Here is a 23,549-nt window from a genome sequence, read left to right as displayed (position 1 = left end):
AGGTCTAGTCCTTTAGGAGGAAAGATGGGCCGAGGATCACTAGTTTGCCAACAAATACGGTATATGAGAAAATTGTTGCAATGTTTAAAAGCAATGATCTTCATTGATAGATAGGAAGACATTTAGATATTTCACCTTCAACTGTGCATAACAATATCAAAAGTTTCAAGGAATCTGGAGGAATTTCAGTGCGTAAAGGACAAGGGTACAAGCCTAAGCTCAACTACCATGATTTCCAATCTCTCAGGCGGCACTGCAACAAGAATAGTCATGGCTCAGGAAACCTGTCAAGTACCACAATACGTAGTTACTGTACATCCACAAATGGCAGCGTAAACTGTACTGTGCCAAAAGAAAGCCTTATGTTGTTAACAATGTCCAGAAGCGCTGTCGACGTGAGGCATCTAGGATGGACCACTACACACTGGAAACGTGTACTGTGGTCAGATGAATCAATATTTCAGGTATTTTTGGGGAGGACGCAGTGTGCTCCAAACCAAAGAAGAAAAGGATCATCCAGACACTTGAAACACTTCATAACTTGGTGTCTACAGTACCTAATTGTCTTTTAAGTGTTGTTAAAAGAAATGGCAAACATTAAATGCTTTATGTCAGGGGTGTCCAAACTCGGTCCTGGAGTTTAGTTCCAACCCCAATCAGACACATCTGGGCTAGCTAATAAAGCTCTTGCTAGGTTTTCTAGAAACTTGAGGCAAGTTGGAGCTAAAATCTGCAGGACACCGGCCCTCCAGGAATGAGTTTGGACACCCCTGCTTTATGTAGTAAATGCTTTACTGCACCCTACTTCCTTTGAAATGTGGTATACATGTTCATTTTGGAAAAAAAAATATGAGAAAATTAAATAATGTTTGTTCTGTTTTCTGCAATGAAACACAAGTCAAAATATATGTAGAAATCTATACTATCTTTTTTATTTGCGTTTTTCAAACTGGCTCAACCTTTTTCTTATTTGGGTCTGTATTTGTACCTAACTTACCATCAAATTTGACCAAAGCATAAATATAACAAAAAACAAAACAAAATAATTCAAAACATTACTTATCAATAGCTGTTTCCATTCACATGTTTAATACACATTTTGAGATGCTAAATAAATTATGGAAATACCAAGATCTTTTATGTGCATAAAAGAATCGCTACAATAGGATAACCAAATAAACTAATGAAAGTCTGTAAAACAAATTCTTTGATGCACATGCAAACATGTCTTTTTTTCTTTATATTGTCTTTCTGTACAACTGGATAAACCAGCATATCAAAATTCCCATTATTGACCTTATTCTACAATGTGGAAGTGCGCCTGTTTTCGCGATTGTTTTAGAACTTCCGTTTCAGTCGCCTATAGGAGAAATGACAAGGAATAATAAACGGCAAAAAACGGTCAAACTACTTGCTCTACAAACAAATGTCTGCATGACTATACAGACCAAGTAGAATAATATAACAAGGAAATATCAGTTTGCAACAAACAGCGAAACGAGCAGTTTTTAACGTCTAAAAATGAATGGAAGTGAATGAGACCGGAAGTCTCGTGCCAAAAAGATTCAAATGGCAGCGCCCGCTCGTCTGCGGAGAATAAGGTCAATAAATGATCTTTAAGTGTTACAAGAATTATTTGGCAAAATATTATGAGCATCTCAGGCTCAACTTTTGCATTATATTATTATGTTTTGATAATTCTTTTGATTGTAATCATTTGTGCCAGTTTCCCAATAACTGTTCTGATAAACAAATGTGATGGAATTATTTATTCCAATTGTTTGTCAAACTCAAAATTGCATATTTAAATGGAAATGTACTTATCGATTCCCAAACATGCATCCTTTGCCTTTTGTTTTGTTGTAGTTTAATTAGGATTATTGTTTTTGTCAAGAGGTTCAAGAAAGACATGTAAAACCTTCAACAGCCATTTTTAACCAACAAACTCAAAAGCATGCATATCAATTGATTTCTGATTTCCTGCATGCAAAGAATCCTCAGATATAAAGGTGGAAATGCTATAAATCAATTAATAAGTGCCTAATGCTTTAAAGAAATCAGTATTAACTAATAATATCAAAATATTGACATTAAAGTGCCCACTAAATGAACCTTTCTGTTGTGAAATAGGAGTCACATTATGGAGGTTAAAACTGCCTTGCAGAAGCGCATTAATGTTGTCTTTAATGACAGTGTTTGTACCGTTCTGCTTGTCCAGCTCCTCCCTCCGTTCGCGGGCGAGTCTCTGCCGTTCATCATTCTTCAGCATGAGAGGCTCTGCAAACAAAGCACACAAATCCAGGATCATGAGCTCAGGCAGTAAAACTAGAAGATGTTTGCACATCTACATACATCATTTGCACATATACAGTTGAAGACAAAATTATTAGCCCTCCAGGGAAATTAAGTAGTTTTCAAATACTTTCCAAGTGCTGTTTAACAGAAAATTAACATTTTTACATCTAACAGTTTTAATAGCTCATTTATAAAAAACTATTTTCTTTTGTCTTTGCCATGATGACAGTACATAATATTTTACAATACACTAATATTCAGCCTAAAGTGACATTATAAAAAAAATATATATTATAAAGTATATAATAAAAAAATTTCAAGTTCAGTGGCAAAAAAGTGCTGTGTGAAAATTTGTGTTTTTCAGCCTCATATGTTTATGTTTAGCTATTTCACTTTAAAGATAATAAAAATAATCTATTTAATTGCATTAAGAGTGTTTATTGCTGAAACTAGTGTAGTAGTAGTCGCAATAGAAAACTTTATCAATCAGAGCAGGGGAAAAAGAGGAGAGCGAACAACTGTTGTCAGTTGACTCACAAAATAAATGGTTATTAAATTTAATGTCCTGCTACATTTGTTATTCGTAATTTCATGTACATACAACCACAATTTGTTATATTATCTTAATGATAATCGTGTTTATAAAAACACTATAAATGAAGAGGACTTCTCTCCTCCTGAATCCCCAGGTCTGAATACAGACACAGTCTATTTCAACCTTTAACACTGCCGGGAATCTGGAGAATTTGAAACATACGGAGAACACAGCAGCACAGATATAGGCGATGTGTCTGAATGGTAACAAACTCAACTCATAAAAAACAAAGTCATCCATTCGCCAATTCTTGTAAAGCACTCCTGGAAAAAAGTGCTTGCTGCAAACCAACAGCTTTGCTGAATCGGGCCTGACAGAATCGCAGGGAAAACACGCAACAAACCACATGGATCAAGGAGACATACACATACGACTGGTGCCGTGCAGACACGATCTCACCCAGTCAATGGGTCTCCGAGTTTGGCAGGTCTGGCTTGCCTTCGGAAAGCACACGCTCTCATGATCAATTAAGAAGGATGGTCTTTTCATAGGATAAGAAATCTCCTCTATGAATAATAATGTGAAACCGACGCATCATCACTCCACTAGCAGATTCGCAGATACGTCACCAATTTGAATCCTGCCCCAAATATTATTTTAAACCCGGAAGATAAAATTAGCTGACAAAATCTCAAAATTATCCAGTTTTCCCTACAATTAAAGCTGACAGGTACTAACGTTGTCTTAACTGATGCTCAACACACACAAATCTGTTACAATTATTTTTAAAAAGTACTCCAGGGTGTCCTGAACCTTTAAAAACTTGATGGCGGTTGAGAGAAAGGACCTTCTAAACCTCTCTATGGAACACTGATGCATTACTCGTCTCTCAATAAATGAGCTCTAAAGTGTAATATTTAGTGGATGTCCTTCATATTTCAAATAGATCTTTAATTTAGCTCTTGTACTCTTTTTTTTTTTTTTAGTCACCTCAAGTGAATCAGGATTAAAACAAATAATAGAACCAGCTTTTTTAACAATTTTATTGATTCTGTTCCTATCATCCACAGTCATGCTACTCCCCCAACAGAGCACATCATAGAACAAAACACTGTCCAGAATTCCCTGATAGAAAAATCATACAGAAGCTTTCTACTGATGCCAACAGAAATTAACTTCCTTAAAAAGTCTTGACTGTGAATTCTTAAATACAACTTCATTTTTTTTCTAATTTAGCACACTTAAAAAAATGGACACCAATGTGTTTGTAAGACTGGACTATCTCTATATTCTGCCTATTAATTGTCACAGGTAATGCTACTTCATTGTTTTTTCTCAAATCAATATTTAACTCCTTACTCTGCCCCACATTCAGTTTAAGAAAGTTTCCATCACACCATTTGCCAAAAACTTTTCCTCTGCAGTCTGTGTCATTAATTTGATTGAAAAAAAACTACACAACAGACTGATAAAAATGCTCATTAGATAATTTCAGACGGCACTTCAAGGTTTTTGCATCCTAAATCTTCAAATAATAATTTATTAAAGGGGCTAATAATGTTGACCTTAGCAGCATTTTATTTATTATCATTATGATTATTTTAAAATCACAACCAAATTCCAAATAAATATGAATTTCTTCAGAAGAAAAAATAAAGGAAGCGCTGTGAAAAAATGATTAAATAGTACTTGGGAAATATTATACACAGAAAGAAATCATCAACTGCATATATACATGTAGGAGCATGCATGTGGTGTGTCTGACCTGGTTTGGTAACGGTGTGTATCTCTGTGGGGCTGGGGATAGTGTAGGTGTACTGTCCAGAGGCAGATGAGTCTGGTCGACTCCATGATGACTTTTCATCTGCCCTGAGAAGGTAGTCAGAGCCTGAATGATAAAGACAGAGAGAAATGGGAAAACCCCTATCTGTTAATTCATCACCTGAAGACTAAAGGCAAGGCAAGGCAAGGCAAGGCAAGTTTATTTATATAGCACATTTCATACACAGTGGCAATTCAAAGTGCTTTACATAAACAAGAATAAAAGAACCAAGTAAAATAAAAATAAAAACAAATAATAAAAATGCGTAAAAACAAAACAAAACATAAAAACAGTTAAAATGTGATATAAAAGAATGAAGAAGAAGAGAAAAACATGATAGTGCAATCTGTGGGACGCAGCACAGTGCTCATTCAGTAAAGGCACAGCTAAACAGATGTGTTTTCAGTCTTGATTTGAACGTGCCTAATGTTGGAGCACATCTGATCATTTCTGGAAGCTGATTCCAGCAGCGAGGGCCATAGTGGCTAAAAGCCGATTCACCCTGCTTTGACTGAACTCTTGGAACTTCTAGTTTATATGATCCTAAAGATCTGAGTGATCTGTTAGGTTTGTATTCAGTGAGCATATCTGTGATGTATTTAGGTCCTAGGCCATTTAGTGATTTATAGACCAGTAATAATACTTTTAAATCTATTCTGAATGTAACTGGCAGCCAGTGTAGAGACCTGAGGACAGGTGTGATGTGCTCTGATTTTCTGGTTCTGGTTAAAATTCTGGCTGCAGCGTTCTGGATGAGCTGTAATTGTATGACTGTCTTTTTAGGAAGACCAGTGAGGAGTCCATTACAGTAATCCCTGCTGCTGATAAAAGCATGAACAAGTTTTTCTAAATCTTCACTAGAAACAAAGCATCTGATTCTTGCTATGTTTTTGAGATGATAGTATGCTGATTTACTGACTGCTTTGACATGACTATTGAAACTCAGATCTGACTCCAGAGTCACACCAAGATTCTTGACCTTATTTTTTGTCGTTTGACCTTTAGTGCCAAGGTACGCATTTACCTTGAGAGGAAAGAGTGACAAAAGAAAGCATTTTCCTTTTTTACTTTCAGGGCTAGACTGAGATGGTGGACACAAAAGAGAATTGAATAGGAATATTAAATATGTATACATTTAATATAATAACAGTAATAATAATAATAATAATAATAATAATATACCATTTTTAATATATTATAAAATACTTTTATTTTTTATTTAGTACTTTATATTTATAATACATATACACACAATATTTAGGAATATTTATTCATTCATTTCCCTTGGCTTAGTCTTTATTTCAGAGGTCGCCACAGTGGACTGAACCGCCAACTATTCCAGCATATGTTTTACCCAGCAGAAGCCTTTCCAGCTGCAACCCAGTATAGGAAAATATTTAAGAATATATTATTTAAAAATGACTATTAAAACATAATGCACTAATTATATACACACAGGTACATAAATAATAACTATATTAATTTTGCGGTACAGGTGAATTGGGTAAGCTAAAATTGTCCGTAGTGTATGTGTTTGAATGAGAGTGTATGGGTGTTTCCCAGTGATGGTCGCAGCTGGAAGGGCATCTGCTGCATAAAAATGTGCTGGATAAGTTGGATGTTCATTCTGCTGTGGCAACCCCTGATTAATAAAGGGACTAAGCCAAAATGAAAATGAATGAATGAAGATTAAATATAAATGATGATGTTATTTAAAATAAAAGATGTTATATGCTAAAACAAAAAACAAACTCATGTAGGAATTTTTTAATTTTTTTATTTTTTACAATTTTTATAATATAGTACAAAGAATAAGCATGACAGAGAGATCCAGGCATACACTAATCACGAGAACATATTCGCCTTGTGATTTGGCGAAACTATGGTTTTTGAGTCACGGATCGGACCATTTTTCGAATCAGCAAAAAAGGGAGGTGACAAATGTCATCTGCTTTCCAGTTATACAAAAATATTACTGCAAAAACCATTGGTTTTAACAAACAGAGCTTAGAAGCTGTAATTTGAATAATAATAAAATTAGGAAAGAACCATCTGAAAAAAGGAAAATATTCAATACGAAAAATTATCTTTGCTACTGTTGTTGATAATGCTAAATATAGAAATCTAACATCTAAACAAAACATATTTATTTTCAATGAATGATTCAACAATTTATACATAAAACTTCATGCAGGGTTCAACAATAAGGACTGCCCGATGGCCCGGGGCCAGAGTGAGAGAGGCTTGGGACAGTAGACGGGATCATTACTGGCCCGATTGCAGCCACCTTTTGTTAAATAATTTCGAACTGCAATAAAATACCTTGACATTTTTATATACTGCTCTTTTTGTTTTGTTAACACAGAATTTTGCTCATACGTTTATTAACATTTTTAAAATGTTATTTAAATACATTAGTTAAATAAATATTTATTAACATTTAAATACTTATAGACATTATTTTTGACATATTATTTAAAATATGTGGCTAAAAAATAGCTATTAATATTTTTTTCTTTGGTGGGGCCAGTGAAAATTTTGGCAGGGCAAGTAAAAATCTGAACCATTGGCGCAATTGGACCAGTAGAAAAAAATCCCTAGCGTTGAACCCTGTCATGTTTTATTATAGGTGGATCATTTTTAAAAACCTATTCAGGAACATAATTTTGATGGTGGTTTGTCACTACCCATTGGTTACGTATTGTAACTGCTTTTACCAGCGTCAAGTTTTCTATTAAACAGGGATTTTAATCTTTACCATAAACATCAGTGTTTCAGTACTTATGTGTTAATTAATTGTTTGTAACGAACTGAAAATGTGTGAAAACTGAATCTCTTTCAATCAAACGCATCGCTTCTAAGGATTACTAAACATACGTAAATCAGTATCATTTATCATTCATGTTGCGAGGGTTTGAACGGAGATCCTGATTTTTTCATGTTTAATTGTGCAGCTTTACACTGCACGCATTAATGCAGGCTAAACAGTGACAGAAAACACCTTTAATTACAAAATTATAGCCTAATAAAAAGGGGTGTAACGATTTATCGTAGTACGATTTATTGCGATGCGAAAATGTCACAATATGCATTGTGGGGTTATGACGATTTGATTACGATATGACGTCCGTTTTCTCTTATTAGTTGAGCTGTTTACACGTGAGCTACGTTCCACCTGCTGTCGCACGTGAGTTCAGATTGCAGCAGCAGTAATGTTAGCAGACCAAGATGAATGGAGCTGAAATAGAGGATGGCCCATCCTCTCAAAATCAGACGTCTGGCAACATTTCGGTTGTACAGTCATTGCTTTAGACTCGTCCGCTTTTTGACATGCATACTGGGTCAAACATAGCCTAAGTTTAAAGTCTTCACAGTGATTTACATACTTTGCACAGCGATATGGATACCTGCTAATGGTGTTGAAAGAGTCACATACTGTATTTATAAGGTACAATTCACCCTAAAATATCATTCTGTCTTCATATAATGATGTATTGGCGGCCGCAAAATCACACATGACGTGAGCTGACCGCGAGCTGTTACTACAGAGGGCGGGCTATGATAGATGCGCGCGCGTCTGCTTCAGTGAACAGAACTGCAGGTTGTGACTAACAGGTAATAAAGTAGTAAACAACATTCAGTTTGTGGAACAGAGTGATCGTTCAGGAGCCACGTGGGAAGTATGAACAGCAGTGGAAATGGAACCGAAATCGTGCACATTATTTAAATAATCATATTGCATTTTAGAGTTATGATTACGACGAGCATGAACTCTTTTGAGTACAGAGGTACACAAAAATGCACGTCAACATGATATACTTGATAGCGCCGACATCAGCGACGCCGAAGAAATAGTAAACCTGCTTAGACTGCTCAAAAGAGCCACGACTGTCCTGTGTAATGAAAAGACGGCCACCCTGTCACTCATCATGCCCAACATGAAGACAGCCATCCATAAAAACCTCTCAGACAGATACACATCAGTTCAGGATTATTTTATAGAACTGCTGATTACCTGGAAATGTAGATTATTTATTTATTTTTTGCACACACAAAAAACGCAAGTGACCAAGCAAAGCCTTAAGCTCTTACTGTTAAAGTCAATTGAATTGAATCATTTCAATAATATTTTATAAGAAGTTTTTAAATTGTTTTATTTTCCAGAGACAGTCCTGTTTAATTTATTTTCTTAAAGAAGGTTCAGTTTAACAAGTTGAAATAAAAGAAATACATAAAAAATAGTTTACTTGGTAACTACATTTTTAAAAAAAATAAAATTAGCATTTTAGCATTTTATTTAAAATTTATATTCCAACTATCATGATACATATCGAATCATGAACATTATATCGTGATACACATTGTATCATTAGCTGAGTGTATCGTTACACCCCTACTAATAAAGCATTTAGGTAGGTCCAACCACAACTTCTATCATCATTATATTTTCCAGGGAAGCCAAAATGCTTTCATACACGTGATTTGAATGACGCTGTAATTGTTATAAATGTTGGATTAACCTACAAGTTAAAAAAAAAGTTAATAATCCACGGGTCACGTGCGTTCTGATCCGTTGGTTGTGATCCATACGGATCACGGATCAAACGTGATCTGTTACCCTTATTAAATATGTGATATTTACATGCACAGTGATTTGCAAAAGAATTGCACCAAAGCAGTTTCCAAAAATGAAAGAGCCTCAGCATCATATTGATTTACTTAAAGCCCTGAGGTCTTTTAGGAAGTGACTGTAAAAAGGTTTATGAGCTGACAGACATCTGTCTGTGGCAGAAGCAATTCCTTTTTAACAGATGTCCAATACGCTTCTGAATCCATGTGCAAATATGTATATAAAAAATATGGCTATCATGTCATCTACAAACAAAAAGTGCATTTAAAGTATTACTATAATCAAGTCACCACATATGCAAGCTTCCTGTGATCAGTAACAGACACTGAAGCAAACAGCCCATGTCAGAATCAGCAAACTGGTTAATCTGTCATTGATTATTCCAATGAAACCATTCAGCCTCCTGCTACAGCATGTGCGTCATCCCACACACCAATCTATAATAGTATAATAGTATTGCATCGTTAATTCCACATGAAGATAAGTGATAATAATATTGCAAATAAAGCTGATACAAACTAGGAACACCAAAGCCAGGAATCAGAAATAATGAGAATATAAACACGCCATCAGACTGCAGTCAGAGAAGCTTCAATTGCAGAAAAAGGAAGACTAGCACCATCCTACACATGCTAGCGGTATTTTGGCTTCCACAAACTCTGATCTTTAAAGACTGTTACCCATAATTCCAGTGTGGGGGAGGAAGGGATGAACAAGCCATGGGCAGATGGTGTGTCTAGACGACAAAGGCAATGGCTAAAGAACAAAAACAATCACTTACTAGCAAAGACCATTTTACCAAAAGTCAATTATTCGAAATGTCAAAAACAAGACATCTTGTTCTACACAATTCACGAAGGCTATGATTTGCGATATCTAGAAAAACACGAGGAACCCAGTCATAAAAAAGTCATGAAACTTGGGAAATATGGGATTAAGAAATTGGCCTGTAAATGAAACTGTCATAAAAATGGGTATAATTAAAAAATATTAAAATACAAAAAGTTTGCTATTAAATTATAAACACAAAAGCTCTTTAATACAGCCTGTCAACCACTGTTTGGTTTAAACCAAAGAAATAAATTAGTTTATGTAGTATACTAGGGCACCACAACACACTCACCCGTCACTTTATTAGGTACACCTTACTAGTACCGGGTTGGACCCCCTTTTGTCTTCAGAACTGCCTCAATCCTTCATGGCATAGATTCAACAAGATACTGGAAATACTCCTCAAAGTATTCAAAGTATTTATCAAATCTTCTCTTGTCCAATTTTTGTGAGCCTGTGCATATTGTATCCTCAGTTTCCTGTTCTTAGCTGACAGGAGTGGCAACCGGTGTGGTTTTCTGCTGCTGTAGCCCATCCGCCTCAAGGTTGGACGTCTTGTATGTTCAGAGATGCTCTTCTGCATATCTCAGTTTAGGGCTGTGTGATTAATCGAAATCGAATCGCAATTTGAAACGTTCTGATTAGCTAATCGCAAGAGGCTGCGATATGAAATATGTATTATTTAATTTCCGAATGCGTGACTGCCATCTGTGTGGGACAGTCTTACGAGCCGAATGAGTGAGCACACTTTTGTTCTGCCCAATCAGAATTGTGGAACGAAACTATGCATAATGCCCACAATAAAATAAAAAAACATACAGAAAAGCGTGGATGAGTGGGATGATGGCATCTGCCGATTCAGAAGCATTAATAGACAAATTAATATCAAAGAAAAATACAACATCTGTAATATGGGAACATTTTGGTTTCAAAGTCCCAGTCATCGAACAAAAACAGGTCATTTGTAAGAGCTGTCGTAGAATTGTTGCCGCAGCATGAGGAAATACAACAAACGGCACCTAAAAAAGCACCACAGACGGTTTGCTAAAAAGTCAACTGAAAGTATTGCCAGTGACACTAATTTAGTAGCAAGCAACAGAAAACTATAATTTCACAGTTGTTTCAGCCATGTTGGTTTGCGAAATGTTCTGTATTTTTATAGTTTTATTTTTTTTTGTAACAAGTTACACTATCTCCCTAATTTGAGTTCAACATCTTTTGTAGAAAGGTTTCGTCATTTTATTTGTTTACCGTCTGCTCTAGAGAAAAATGAGTGTTTCATTTTTGAAAATTTTTAAAACAATTTGAATAAATGTTTAAGTTAAAATCTTTTGGGTTCCTTTTCTATACTAACACTCACTGCATTTTAGCAGTAAGAAGCTGCGATACAGATTATTAAGCTAAAGCTTGACTACAAATCAAAATCGTAATATCTATCAAATAAAAATAAATAAATAATTAAAAAAAAAAAAAAAAAAAATCACAAGGAGATTTTTTCCCCAAATCGCATAGCCCTATCTCGGTTGTAACGAGTGGTTAGAGTTACTGTTGCTTTTCTATCAGCTCAAACCAGTCTGGCTATTCTCCTCTGACCTCAACAAGGCATTTGCACCCACAGAACTGCTGCTCACTGGATATTTTTTTCTCTTTTTTTTCTAAATGCATTGCTGCATGTGACTGGCTGATTAGAAATTTGTGTAATGAGCAGTTGAACAGTGTACCTAAGGGTATCACAGGATAAGATTAAAAGATAAAAATATGATTAAATATCATTGTATAAAATTATTTATACTGATAACCAAGTTATTTTACATTTGATTGTTCAATTTTAATATTTGAATACTGTTAGACTCCCCAGAAAACTATTAAGCTCAGTTTATTTCATCTTTAATTTTGCTTTGTCGTATTTCGATATGCTTGTAATTCATTATATTTCATGCAAATGCACTGTATATAAAAAGGTTGGATCTGCCCAGTAGAAACTAATGAATTTTTTCCAAATATAACCATTCAGATCTGGTGAGATTATATTCATGTCAATATACCTATAGTATATATTTTAAAATGTAAAAAAAATATATATATATTATTATAAGAGCACAATTAGTAAGAAACAATACAATAATACAAATCATACTTTGGGTCCATGTTTTGATTTGAAATATAAACCAGCAGCACTTTGCCCTCTAAAAATGAAATAGTTGCATTTTAATAGTAATTAATATGTTTTTTTAAATGGCCAGTGTTGTGAATTCATTTAATTAGATTTGATTTAAAAAATCATAACAATATCATTTAGAAAAAAGTTCTAAAATAAATAAAGCATTCCATGCTGCACTAATATTGTTAAACAAAATAAAATGACTAATTTGTTACACTGATGTGAATTAAATTGATACATTTTTGATTATTAACATGCAATGAATCATTGATGAAAGAAAAATCCAAACAAGACGAAAATTTGGAGGAAAAAAATGGAAACTGTAGGGCCCTATTCAACATATGAGATAATGAATACCATGCAACATCCCAGTTCCTCCAACAATATGACCAGCATGTTCCTAGAGCATCTAAAACCAGTGACTAAACGAAAATAAATAAGCACCAGAATATAAATGACTGATGCAGACAGCTAGCTGTGCATTTAAACAGAGCTGTTGCGATATCATTTGATCCATTTCCGTGTACGATCCCTCAGGAGATGGAACTAAAACGGCTGTCCCTTGCTCTAGATTCCAGGACAATACTGCTCCTGATTTATCCCAGGCCAAACTCTGTCTGAACCACTTTATCCAGTTGCCAGAAACACAAGATATCACCTTTCTCAGACAAACAATGGGAAAGGTTTCAAATGTTTACAGAGGGCAATTTCTGAAATTATTATATTCTAGAGAAAGTCTTTATTGCTTCACATTTCACCCAGAAAGAGCTTCCACCAGACTTCAATAGTACAGTGATACAATCTAACCTGGAGTTATCAGTTCTCCACCGAGGCTTATTAAAACAAAGCATACACGTTTATCAATTCCTAAGAGAATTTGAAGCCTAAAATAAAGTCAATGAGTGTGTGGCACAGCTCTGGCTCATTACTTGATGGTAAGGGAGACCCAGTGGTGTTTAACCTAGAAATCTTCTGACAGCAAAATCACAAGCCAGAATTATACTGACACAAGTTGATGCAAAGTAAGCTTGTATGTGACTTATTCGCTACCACAAAAAGTACAGGTTCAGGTTATTTGTCTGACTGCTTGTATTAAAGGGCACCTATGATGAAAATAAACTTCTGTAAGCTGTTTGGACAGAGCTGTGTGTAAGTAACGACTAAAAACTCAACTATTTAGTCTCCACTTGACTTCCTAATCTGCAATTGCCTCTCTGGCTATACCACTAACTGTACTCAAAAAAAAAAAACCCTTACATTACTAATGCTTTCCTTCTTAGACTTTACACACCTGAAACTTGCCTACAGCACTTATTCATTGTTGCTCTTATAGTTGTGTAAGTTGCTTCCTTGTCCTCATTTGTAAGTCGCTTTGGATAAAAGTGTCTGCTAAATGACTAAATGTAAATGTAGGTATAGTGTGTCCCCAGTCATACTGGAGTGATAGAAATTATTATGAGTATGGAAAAAATCTTTTCCTGCATTTATTCTGCTGCAGGAGTCTGTTGACTGTAAACAACACAACAAACAATGCAATAAATAGTTTTGAAGAAAAATTTGCTGTCATTGACCCTGAGAAAAACTTTGAAAATAATCATAATGATGTAGTCTCCATGATATAATTATAATGATGAAACCATTTTTAACTGCGGGGGCATATCTTTATTAGTACAATCCGGCTGTATTATTTGTGTCCCCTGTAAAAAAATGCTCGAAATAAAATTTTTTGGCTGATCTGAAAAATGGTCTAATGCATGACTGATTTGTGATCCGTTACACTACCAAAAGTAAGGACTCTGCACTTGCTCCATACCTTTTAGATAGATAGACTTGTGCATAAGTCTTATGCCCCATTCACAAGGGGTTTTAGCGTCAACGCTTGACTGAAGGCGTGTCTGAAGTTGGGGCTGAAGCGATCATCATAGCAGCATCAGCCAATGAAATTCAGTCAGCAATAGGCCACTCTCTAGCTGGTGTATTTGCATACAGCAATCTGATTGGCTGACGCTTCCGTCGGCGCTTGAAAAGTTGAGCTAGTCCCAACTTCTGCAGCAAGCAATGCCCCTGAAGCGGCGTCGACGGATGCACAATGCAGTTCAGCAACACCTGACGTCACCCATTCAAAGTGAATGGGAAGCATTGACGCTGACCCCCCATGTGAATGGGGCGTTAGGCTCTCAAAGTTAGTGACTTTGAAAAAAAAATACTTTTGCACAGTACTGTATATGCAATACATTTCAAAACTGCAAAAACAGATGTTTATTATATATGAACATGACAAATATGAAAGGTGTGATCTCCTTCGAGAACCACGGCAAAAAAAAAAGTTGTGCTTATCCTTAAATATATACATGTAACGGAAGTCAAATGTGATAGAAACCATCAAATATTTGCACCATCCAAACAAACCCCAGGCTATTGTGCTGGTGAGACTTTAACATGACACCTGTGTTTGTATTCCCCTGATTTCGCCTTCATGTTAACTCCCTAATACAGCTTTTCATTCCACTCAAATGCTCAAGGGATGCAAAAACAATCACGTCTCCCAACAGCTTCACTTGAGATGATAAAAGATTTTAACAAAGCTACAGTAGAATGCAATTCTTCCACTCGAGATCCGACACAAAATGTAGGTTTTAGACACTTTCTCTCTTGCTTTTGTCTTCATTCCAGCACAGAACATAAAATGGTAGAAACCCTCGTGAACCTTTGGTCTGAGGCCCGTGCCTGATTAGCTTACTAATCTGTGCTCTGAATGCCGGGCGGCACAGGCTGGTTAAGTATGTAGTGACGGCAGAAGAGAATAAACAGCACAAGTACACAGACAACAACCCCCTATAGCAGCAGTTAGCATGAATGACATCAAACTTACACAAAGTTCTGAGCGCTTGTTTAGCCAACAAATATGCTAAACGGCTCAAAATATGTAGTATACAGGGTAGGGATATCCTAGGTTAGGGATAGCCAGTGGAGATCGCAGATTTTTAAAGAAAACAGCCTTTAAATGGGCTGATTTTGCAATGGCATACAGTTAACCAGAAATGCTTAATCCAGGTTACTGCCAAATTAAAAGTCCTTTAGCATACTTTCGCATAAACCCTATTGGCTAGAGCAGCCCAAAAGTGAACCAAGAGCTTTGGTAGATGAAGATATAAGCAAGAAAAATGGCAACAACCAATAATAATAAAGAATGTCTGCAAGTGTTTTCAGAAATTCGTAAAGTTAAAGCGTTTGCACATTGCCAACTTTTTTTTTTAAACCGGAATTAGATTTAATTAGATTTGAAAAAATATATACATTTACAGGGTTCAACGCTAAGGATTTTTTCTACTGGCCCGTTCTGATTTTTACTTGCCCTGCCAAAATTTTCTATTTGACTCTCTGTGTCTGCATGTGTGTGTACACACACACACACACACACACACACACACACACACACACACACACACACACACACACAGTTGATTTCAAATTTATTAGCCCTCCGTTTGTTTTTTCCCCAATTTCTGTTTAACGGAGAGCAGATTTATTCAACACATTTCTAAACACAATAGTTTTAATATCTCATTTCTAATAACTGATTTATTTTATCTTTGCCATGATGACAGTAAATAATATTTGACTAGATAATTTTCAAGACACTTTTATTCAGCTTAAAGTGACATTTAAAGCAGGGGTCATCAAACTTGTTCCTGGAGGGCCGGTGTCCTGCAGATTTTCGCTCCAACCCTAATCAAACACACCTGAACAAGCTAATCAAGGTCTTGCTAGGTATACTTGAAACACCCAGGCAGGTGTGTTGAGGCAAGTTGGAGCTAAACCCTGCAGGGACAACGGCCCTCCAGGACCGAGATTGGTGACCCCTGATTTAAAGGCTTAACTAGGTTAATTAGGTTTACTAGGCAGGTTAGGGTAATTAGGCAAGTTATTGTATAACAATGGTTTGTTCTGTAGACAGTCTGAAAAACAATTAGCTTAAGGGGCTAATAAATTTGACCTTAAATGGTTCATAAAAAATTAAAACTGCTTTTATTCTAGCCAAAATAAAACAAATAAGACTTTGTTCAGAGGAAAAAATATTATCAGACATACAATCAACATTTCCTTGCTCTATTTAACATTATTTAGGAAATATTTTAAAAAGAAAAAAAAACAAAGGGGGGCTAATACTTCTGACTTCAACTGTATATATATTTACAGTAATTTATAAATGTTTAAGGAAAATTATTCAGTTCATCAAGGCTACATTTATTAAATGTAAAAAATGTTAAATTGTAAAATATTTATCAAAAATTTAAATAACTGCTGTCTTATTTGATGTGGTTTCAAATAAAATTACTACTCCAGACATTATTGCTTTTATTACTATTACCATTAATAACAATAATAATAATTAATATTAGTGATTTCTGAAGGATCATGTTAAATGATAAACTATTTTTGAACAGTTATTTTATAGTGCAACATTTCACAATTTGTATTTATGATGAAATAATTGCAGCCTTGGTGAGCAGAAGAAGCTTATTCTAACATATTTAACAATCACTTACCCCAAACTTTTGACCAGTTGTGTATAAAATATTTTATAAGCGAAAATGTGCACTTTAATTTTAACAACCTACAGACATCGTCACTAAATACAAATCAGAGAGGTCAGACTTTCTCATACAGAGCCTCATTTCAATTGTCAGGTTTTGTAAAAATCTATCTATTTAATGAATCAATCTATTAAAGAAACGTTGGCTAGAATTCTGCATTTTAGGCTTAAATTATAGAGAGACATAGCAGATGAACCGAGACTGCATCAGATCGAGAAGCAGATCAATGTTGATTTTCTTCGAGCTGTCAGTGCGGAAATGAACAAAACAACTACCCTAACACAACATATTATACGATTAAAATATGAAAAAAAAATTGATCAGATAGTAATTTCGGTCAATTTTCCTAACAGATAAACCGAGATCAGGCTGGATAAAGAGCTCTCGGTAATATTTCAACATGCTTTCACTTTCGCATTTACCGGTAAGAATGACATCTCGCTCTGCTCATCATTCTCTCTTCATATAGCCGTATAAGTGGCTATTACACAATCATAATACACTGTGATATAGCCTGGGTCGTCAGTTCGTTGCATTGTTTTGTTTTCTCACTATACTTGATCCGCTCAATAGGACAGAGACCATCTCATTCAGGCGATCTCGGACTGGTTGATTTGGCGTGGATGCGAGCGCAACTGCTGAATATATGCCAAACAAACCGCGCTAACGGGTGAAACGAGACGGATTCCGAAACAAACGTCTATGTATGAAAGCACCGTAAGATTGTATTTGCACACAATTGACAGACAGTCGCAGCATGCAGCTGTGGCTCGATCTGGCAGGCAACAAGGCAGCACTGGACCGATACAGTATACAGAATGTTACTGGCCCGAGCGTCTCGTACGCTGGCCCCGGGCCATTGGGCAGTCCTTATTGTCGAGCCCTGATTTATATTTACTTTAGTATGATCATTACATGAATCTAGGAAACATTTATAGAGCAAGACTTATCATTATTGCAATACTAAACCACAATATTGCATGATCGCTTATTTTTTCAGCATCAAGCTGCACTGAGGTTTTGTTAAGCTAGTTAGAAAGTCAAAGTTCAAGAAGAGAGGTTAGTCAGTCAAGGTACTCAAAATGAATCAAGGAAAAAAACGAATTTATAGTGGAACTGCTATTAAGGTTAAAGTGGATTTAAGGTAACATCCTCCATTAGGGGGATGTTTGATAATCAAATACGAACAAACAGATTGACAGTCAAACTAAAGCACCTATAGGTGGCATGCATGTGCTCTTTATTTTCTTCTAGTTTCGGTGTGGTCCATCTTGGCTCTGCACTGAAGGGTTTCCATGCCAGTGTGTGCAGTGAAGCAGAACTGCTGGAGTCAGAGAGGGACTGAGGTCCAAAGACAAAGCATTAAATAAATGCTATGTAAATCAGGGGCTTGCTTTTGTTACACAAGATAACATATGGACGGGAGAAAAATAAAGAGATACCTGTTAAAACTGAACACTTGTTTACCAGCTTACTCAACAATTTTCCGAGGTGTATCAAAATGCACAATAGCATAGGCTACATCTCAAATCACATAAAATCTATTGCATTGTAAAGGAGTCTGGATGGGGCATCAGGTGATCAAATTTTAGGGCAAAGGTTAAAGTTGAACCTAGTTTTAATGACCTTAAGTTCACATGTTTGGCTGCAGACAGACTGAAAAGAAACACAGGCAACTTTTTTGGCCCCAAATTACATACTATATTTTCTAGATTACTTTTTTCCATTGAACTTTTCCAGACTCAATTCTAAACGTTAAATCGTAGTCATGGGCGGCGGTGAATTAATTATTTATGTATGATTAATTCATTCATAACAAATTAATTATTTGTATCCTACCGTTTCAACTACCTGACCCGCATGGTCTGTTTTACCCAATAACAAATCATATATTAATAAAGATAAGTTGCACACAAATTACCTCCTATCAATCACTTTTTCCACTGGACTCTGGCATGAATAGGCAGAGTGATCTGTGTCGTTATAATGACGTCGACAAACTTGGTTGGTAAAAATGTACACAAGCAACAGTATCTGAGGTTTTCACTAAAGTTATTAAGTACAATGGTGAAAGTGAAAGCAGTGTACTGACGATGTGATACGTTACCTGATAGATTCAAATGACCTAAGAGTCGTTAGATAGAGACAACATTAATTAAATATCATGCTAAACAACTATAGTAAGATCCAGTGGTACATCCCTGATAAACTGTCCGACATGCACCGCTCTCTGGGGTTTTCTGTTTTCTGCTCAAAGCACCTGCTGACTGTTGCAATACAGTGTCGAGGAAGGCTGTTCAGAAATGCTAGATCAACTGGTTTGGCCATGGGACCCACATTTTTACATGGTCAACAAGCCACGACCCAAATTTATAGGAACTATAATACAATTTTAGGAATTATAATTAATTTTTATCCATTTGTTACTATACTCAAGTAGTGACAGATAAATCATAAAAAAATTACAAAGACTTACAAATGAACTATATTTTATTGCTGTCATTTAACAAAATGTATCAAATTATAGAAATATTACAGAGTAAAAGCAACAAATACGGTGGTTAGGGTAAGGAAAATTTCAGTTACCATGAACCAAACTGTTAATAAAACATGTTGTTTAGTTTCTAAATGTTGTTTTTATTTAGAAGGTTTCGTGCTCCCTTGTGGAAGCACCTCACTACTTATGACACACAGAGGCTTTAAGTCTTTTTTTTGCCGTAAATATATGTAAATCCATACTTTACATATTGGGGGTCGTACTTGTGCTTTGACATATTTGTTGCTATAATTAGATGAAATTTCATATGTCAAACGGTATGGTTGCTGTGCACGCATTTCAAAATAAATATCACAATAAGTAAAAAATTTTAATTTTAAATTTTTTGACCACACACTCCGTGACCCACTGAAAATGTTCCCACCAGTTGAGAAATACTGTACTAGATGATATGCCAGTGTGGTTGTCGTTTTCGTTTTGCTTTTTTAAAATTAAAAACACACATTGCCTAAAACCAACAGTGACTTTTTCTTTATGAAAGTAAGTGAAACAAGATAACCTGCACTTTAGGAAACAAAATTAATTATTTTCAGTGTTTTTTTTTATATTAAAAGTGAAAAATAAGCAGCATCTTGTCTAAATAAAATAACTCTTGTATACCCTGCAGTTTCCTCTGGGATTTTTTCCAGCTGTGGTGGCAGGCCTTTTTTTTGTTGTTGTTGTTGTTGTTTTTTCTTTACACAGATCTACCAAATACCTGTGGCGTTATTTCAATGACAAATGTCGTGAGCACAGTATTACAAGTCGAGATCGCATTTATGTAATACCCTACATGCAGGGCCGGCGCGTCCATAGAGGCGACCTACAGCAGAATAGAGAGGCATCCACGACCACCCGCATCCTCAGCAGTTATATCCACGCCTAGGGTGGCAGAATAGAGAGGGCGGCGTCCGTGACACCTCCCTTACCACCCGCATCCTAAGTTATATCCGCTAAACGGTCACTTTCGTTTTCCCTTTCGGAGGAAGGTGGCATGATCGTCTGTTGCCTAGAGCGGCAGTTCAGCTTGCTCCGGCCCTGCCTACATGTACAAGCATGTGAATCTCTGCTTGCACACCAATTTCCTCTGCTCGTGCACAAAACTTCTTGCACGGCACCTCAAATATAAGCTGCTTCAAGAGCGCGCAGATCTTATTGTGTGCTCTCAAACAAACGCTGCTGAGTGCGATTTAGTGCGTTTATGTAACGAGTATATCTCCAGCATCTATTAGATTTGCTAGGAATGTTTATAAATGTCTCCAATAGACCTACAGAGTAGCATTAATGCGTCCTGAAGTGAAACGGCTATACGTCGTGTTTGCTGGCCACAGGCATCACGCACCTGTCAGTCAGTCAGTCAGCACGTCTCCTTAAAGGGGTTAAACAAATGACGCACAGCACTACTATGATTACAGAAAGGTTTGTGCTGTTATAATTCATTCATTCATTTTCTTGTCAGCTTTGTCCCTTTATTAATCCGGGGTCGCCACAGCGGAATGAACCGCCAACTTATCCAGCAAGTTTTTAAGCAGCGGATGCCCTTCCAGCCACAACCCATCTCTGGAAAACATCCACACACACACACTCCCACACTACAGACAATTTTAGCCTACCCAATTCACCTGTACCGCATGTCTTTGGACTGTGGGGGAAACCGGAGCACCCAGAGGAAACCCACGCGAACGCAGGGAGAACATGCAAACTCCACACAGAAACGCCAACTGAGCCAAGGCTCGAACCAGCGACCTTCTTGCTGTGAGGTGACAGCACTACCTACTGCGCCACTGCTTCGCCGCTGTTATAATTCACTTTCCCTTTAATACGTTTTGGTGCGATTACCACCCGCCATTAAAAAAAAAAAAAAAAGTTTAGAATGAGAAGCTGTAATGTAGCCGTGGCGGGATGAATTTTGGGTGTGGTGGCCTGCCATGGAAGAATGAATGTAGCGGAAACCATGCCCTGTAAATAATATTTTAACCAGTACATTTCTTGCATCTTTTGTAAACAAATATTTTAATATAAATAATAATTTTAATACAATCGAAATATGTCGTCTCAAGGCATCTCTGGCACAGCTTACAATCATCCTTAATGTAGTGCAAAGCAAGGCATAGGGTTGTAACAATATACCGGTATGACGGTCTATTACGATTTGAATGTGCACGATTATCATACCATGAACAATTGCATATCAACGGTTTTAACCCTTAAAGACCGAGACAGCCGCCCGCGGCTAAAAATACGTATTGCTCTTAAATGTTTAATAACTTTTGATCCGCTGATCTGATTCATACAATTCAAAGATTGGCATAAAGAAGAGAATCTCAGCTTTCCAGTGCTGTATCACATAACATTCGCGGCTCCGGAGGCTCCGGAATCAGTGCGGTTACATCATCAAAATTTGACAACGCTGATTTGACAAAGAAACGCTCGTCACTGTGTCTCCAGACAAACCAGACACGATACATTGATGCATTGTCCCTCCTCCATGCCCAGATTGGTTCAAACTCGCTATATCACAACCAATAAGCATAGGTTTCGCTTTTGTTTGTGGACCAAAAATGAGCTTTTTGAACAACACAGAATGAGAGATAGGCATACATTTATGCGCGGCTAAATAAAACGCAAAAAAAAAGTTTTGCATGAAATAATTCTCATACTAAGTACTTTTGCATGCACAGCAGCACAGAAACATGACAAAACAGTGACACAGCAAAGACGAAGTGCTGCTCTTGCTGTTTTCAAAAGACGCAAATGAAGGTGCAGCTGTTTGTCTGCATTGCAGACAACCATATCCAAATCCATATCTACAGACAACCATATCCATGCTGGCACATAAAACCTAAGGATGTTCCATATTGAATCTAGTTTCGTTATGTAACTATTTATAGTATAGTAAATATTTATATCTATTTTTTACTGAGGATTTGCACCATGTTTATTTGGACTTTATTTGGACTTTGACACATTATTTATTATTTTCTTATTTTTTTTATTTGTTCATTGTAAGTGGTGTTGTTTATAGTAACTGAAAATATATTATTTGGAAAAAGTCAAATTTGCTTCACTGTTCTATTATTATGTAACATTTGTAACATACCGTATACCGCGAAACCGTCAAACCGTGGTATTGTTTTAGACGATTATCATACCGTAAAAAAATCATACCGTTACAACCCTAGCAAGGCACAAGAATGTGTCCTACTTGACCAGAGATCAGATGTGGCTGCAAAGTGTGGCTAACAGAGCCGGGTCACGTGAATTCACACACAGTAGGGAAAGTAATTGAAAAAAAAATCGGCCAGGAAAAATCCGATAGATTATAGGTTCTGAATGTCGATTTTGTTTATTTTTTCATTAATCGCCAAGCCTTAATTTGTCTACATACAAAATAAATGGGATTGCATACATAAATATAAACCTGCTTGTATATTTTAATAAGGGTTTCTTTTGCGGTGGGGATCACCATATTTGGAGCATTAAAAGCTTAAAGCCGTCCGCATGCCATTTACAGCTCTTACCTTGAATCTCACTCATAGTTCTGGAGAATCCTGGAAAACCCCATGCAAAAACCTCTCATCTACATCCTCAAGAAAGCAATGCTAATCCAGTACATCAAACACAACCTCAGGAAAACAAAGTCCAAAGGACGCAACATCCATCAGGCTGATGATAATGTGTGTGCTCATTCATTGACAAATAAAGAGAGGAATATGTGATGGAGGCATGCATGAGAACTGGACCTTCACCTCATCCCCGTTAATCTGAGAAATCGAGAGGAGACTGTAGATCTCCCTCTTTGAGCGTGTAAATGTGAGATTATAAATCACAATTGTGTGTGATTGCTGTGTGTGTGTGGTATAGGGAAAAATGCTAGATTAAAGAGAGTGAGTGAGCGAGAGAGAGAGAGAGAGAGAGAGAGAGAGAGAGAGAGATCAGCGATTAGTGTGCAATTCTCCACATGGCACTGAGATGTGTGCGTGTGTGTCTGAGTGTGTGTGTCTATTGGGGTGGGAAGGCTCAGAGATCTGAGCAGCTTAGCGGCAGCTAATGCTAAGCTTCCAGAGAGAGAAAGAGCACACAGCGGTGCCTTACCCTCACCAATCAGTACAAAACAAATAAAAAATTTAAAAAAACACAC

General features: G+C 36.4%; 1 protein-coding gene across 50 annotated transcripts in view; it reads right to left on the bottom strand.

Annotated features, from left to right (window-relative positions):
* Positions 1–23,549, bottom strand: part of map7b (microtubule-associated protein 7b) — an 89,680-nt gene that overhangs the window by 45,143 nt on the left and 20,988 nt on the right. For 38 of the 50 annotated variants that reach the window (XR_015523931.1, XR_015523932.1, XR_015523935.1 and 35 more), the window contains exons 2-3: positions 4,596–4,718; positions 2,203–2,277 (exon numbers count right to left, since the gene is read on the bottom strand). Coding sequence is in view for 23 of the 50 variants with exons in the window: in XM_087307734.1 (XP_087163860.1) it covers positions 2,203–2,277; positions 4,596–4,718 (198 nt within the window). In the remaining 27 variants the exon portion in view is untranslated. Of the gene's footprint in view, positions 1–2,202; positions 2,278–4,595; positions 4,719–22,929; positions 23,389–23,549 lie in introns of those variants that run through there. The other 12 variants (XR_015523952.1, XR_015523950.1, XR_015523951.1 and 9 more) reach the window with 4 other exon arrangements.

The sequence above is a fragment of the Danio rerio genome, chromosome 23, assembly GCF_052040795.2.
Source record: "Danio rerio strain M-AB ecotype USA chromosome 23, GRCz13ab, whole genome shotgun sequence".
Taxonomy (NCBI): domain Eukaryota; kingdom Metazoa; phylum Chordata; class Actinopteri; order Cypriniformes; family Danionidae; genus Danio; species Danio rerio.
This window is presented reverse-complemented; position numbering and strand designations above follow the sequence as displayed.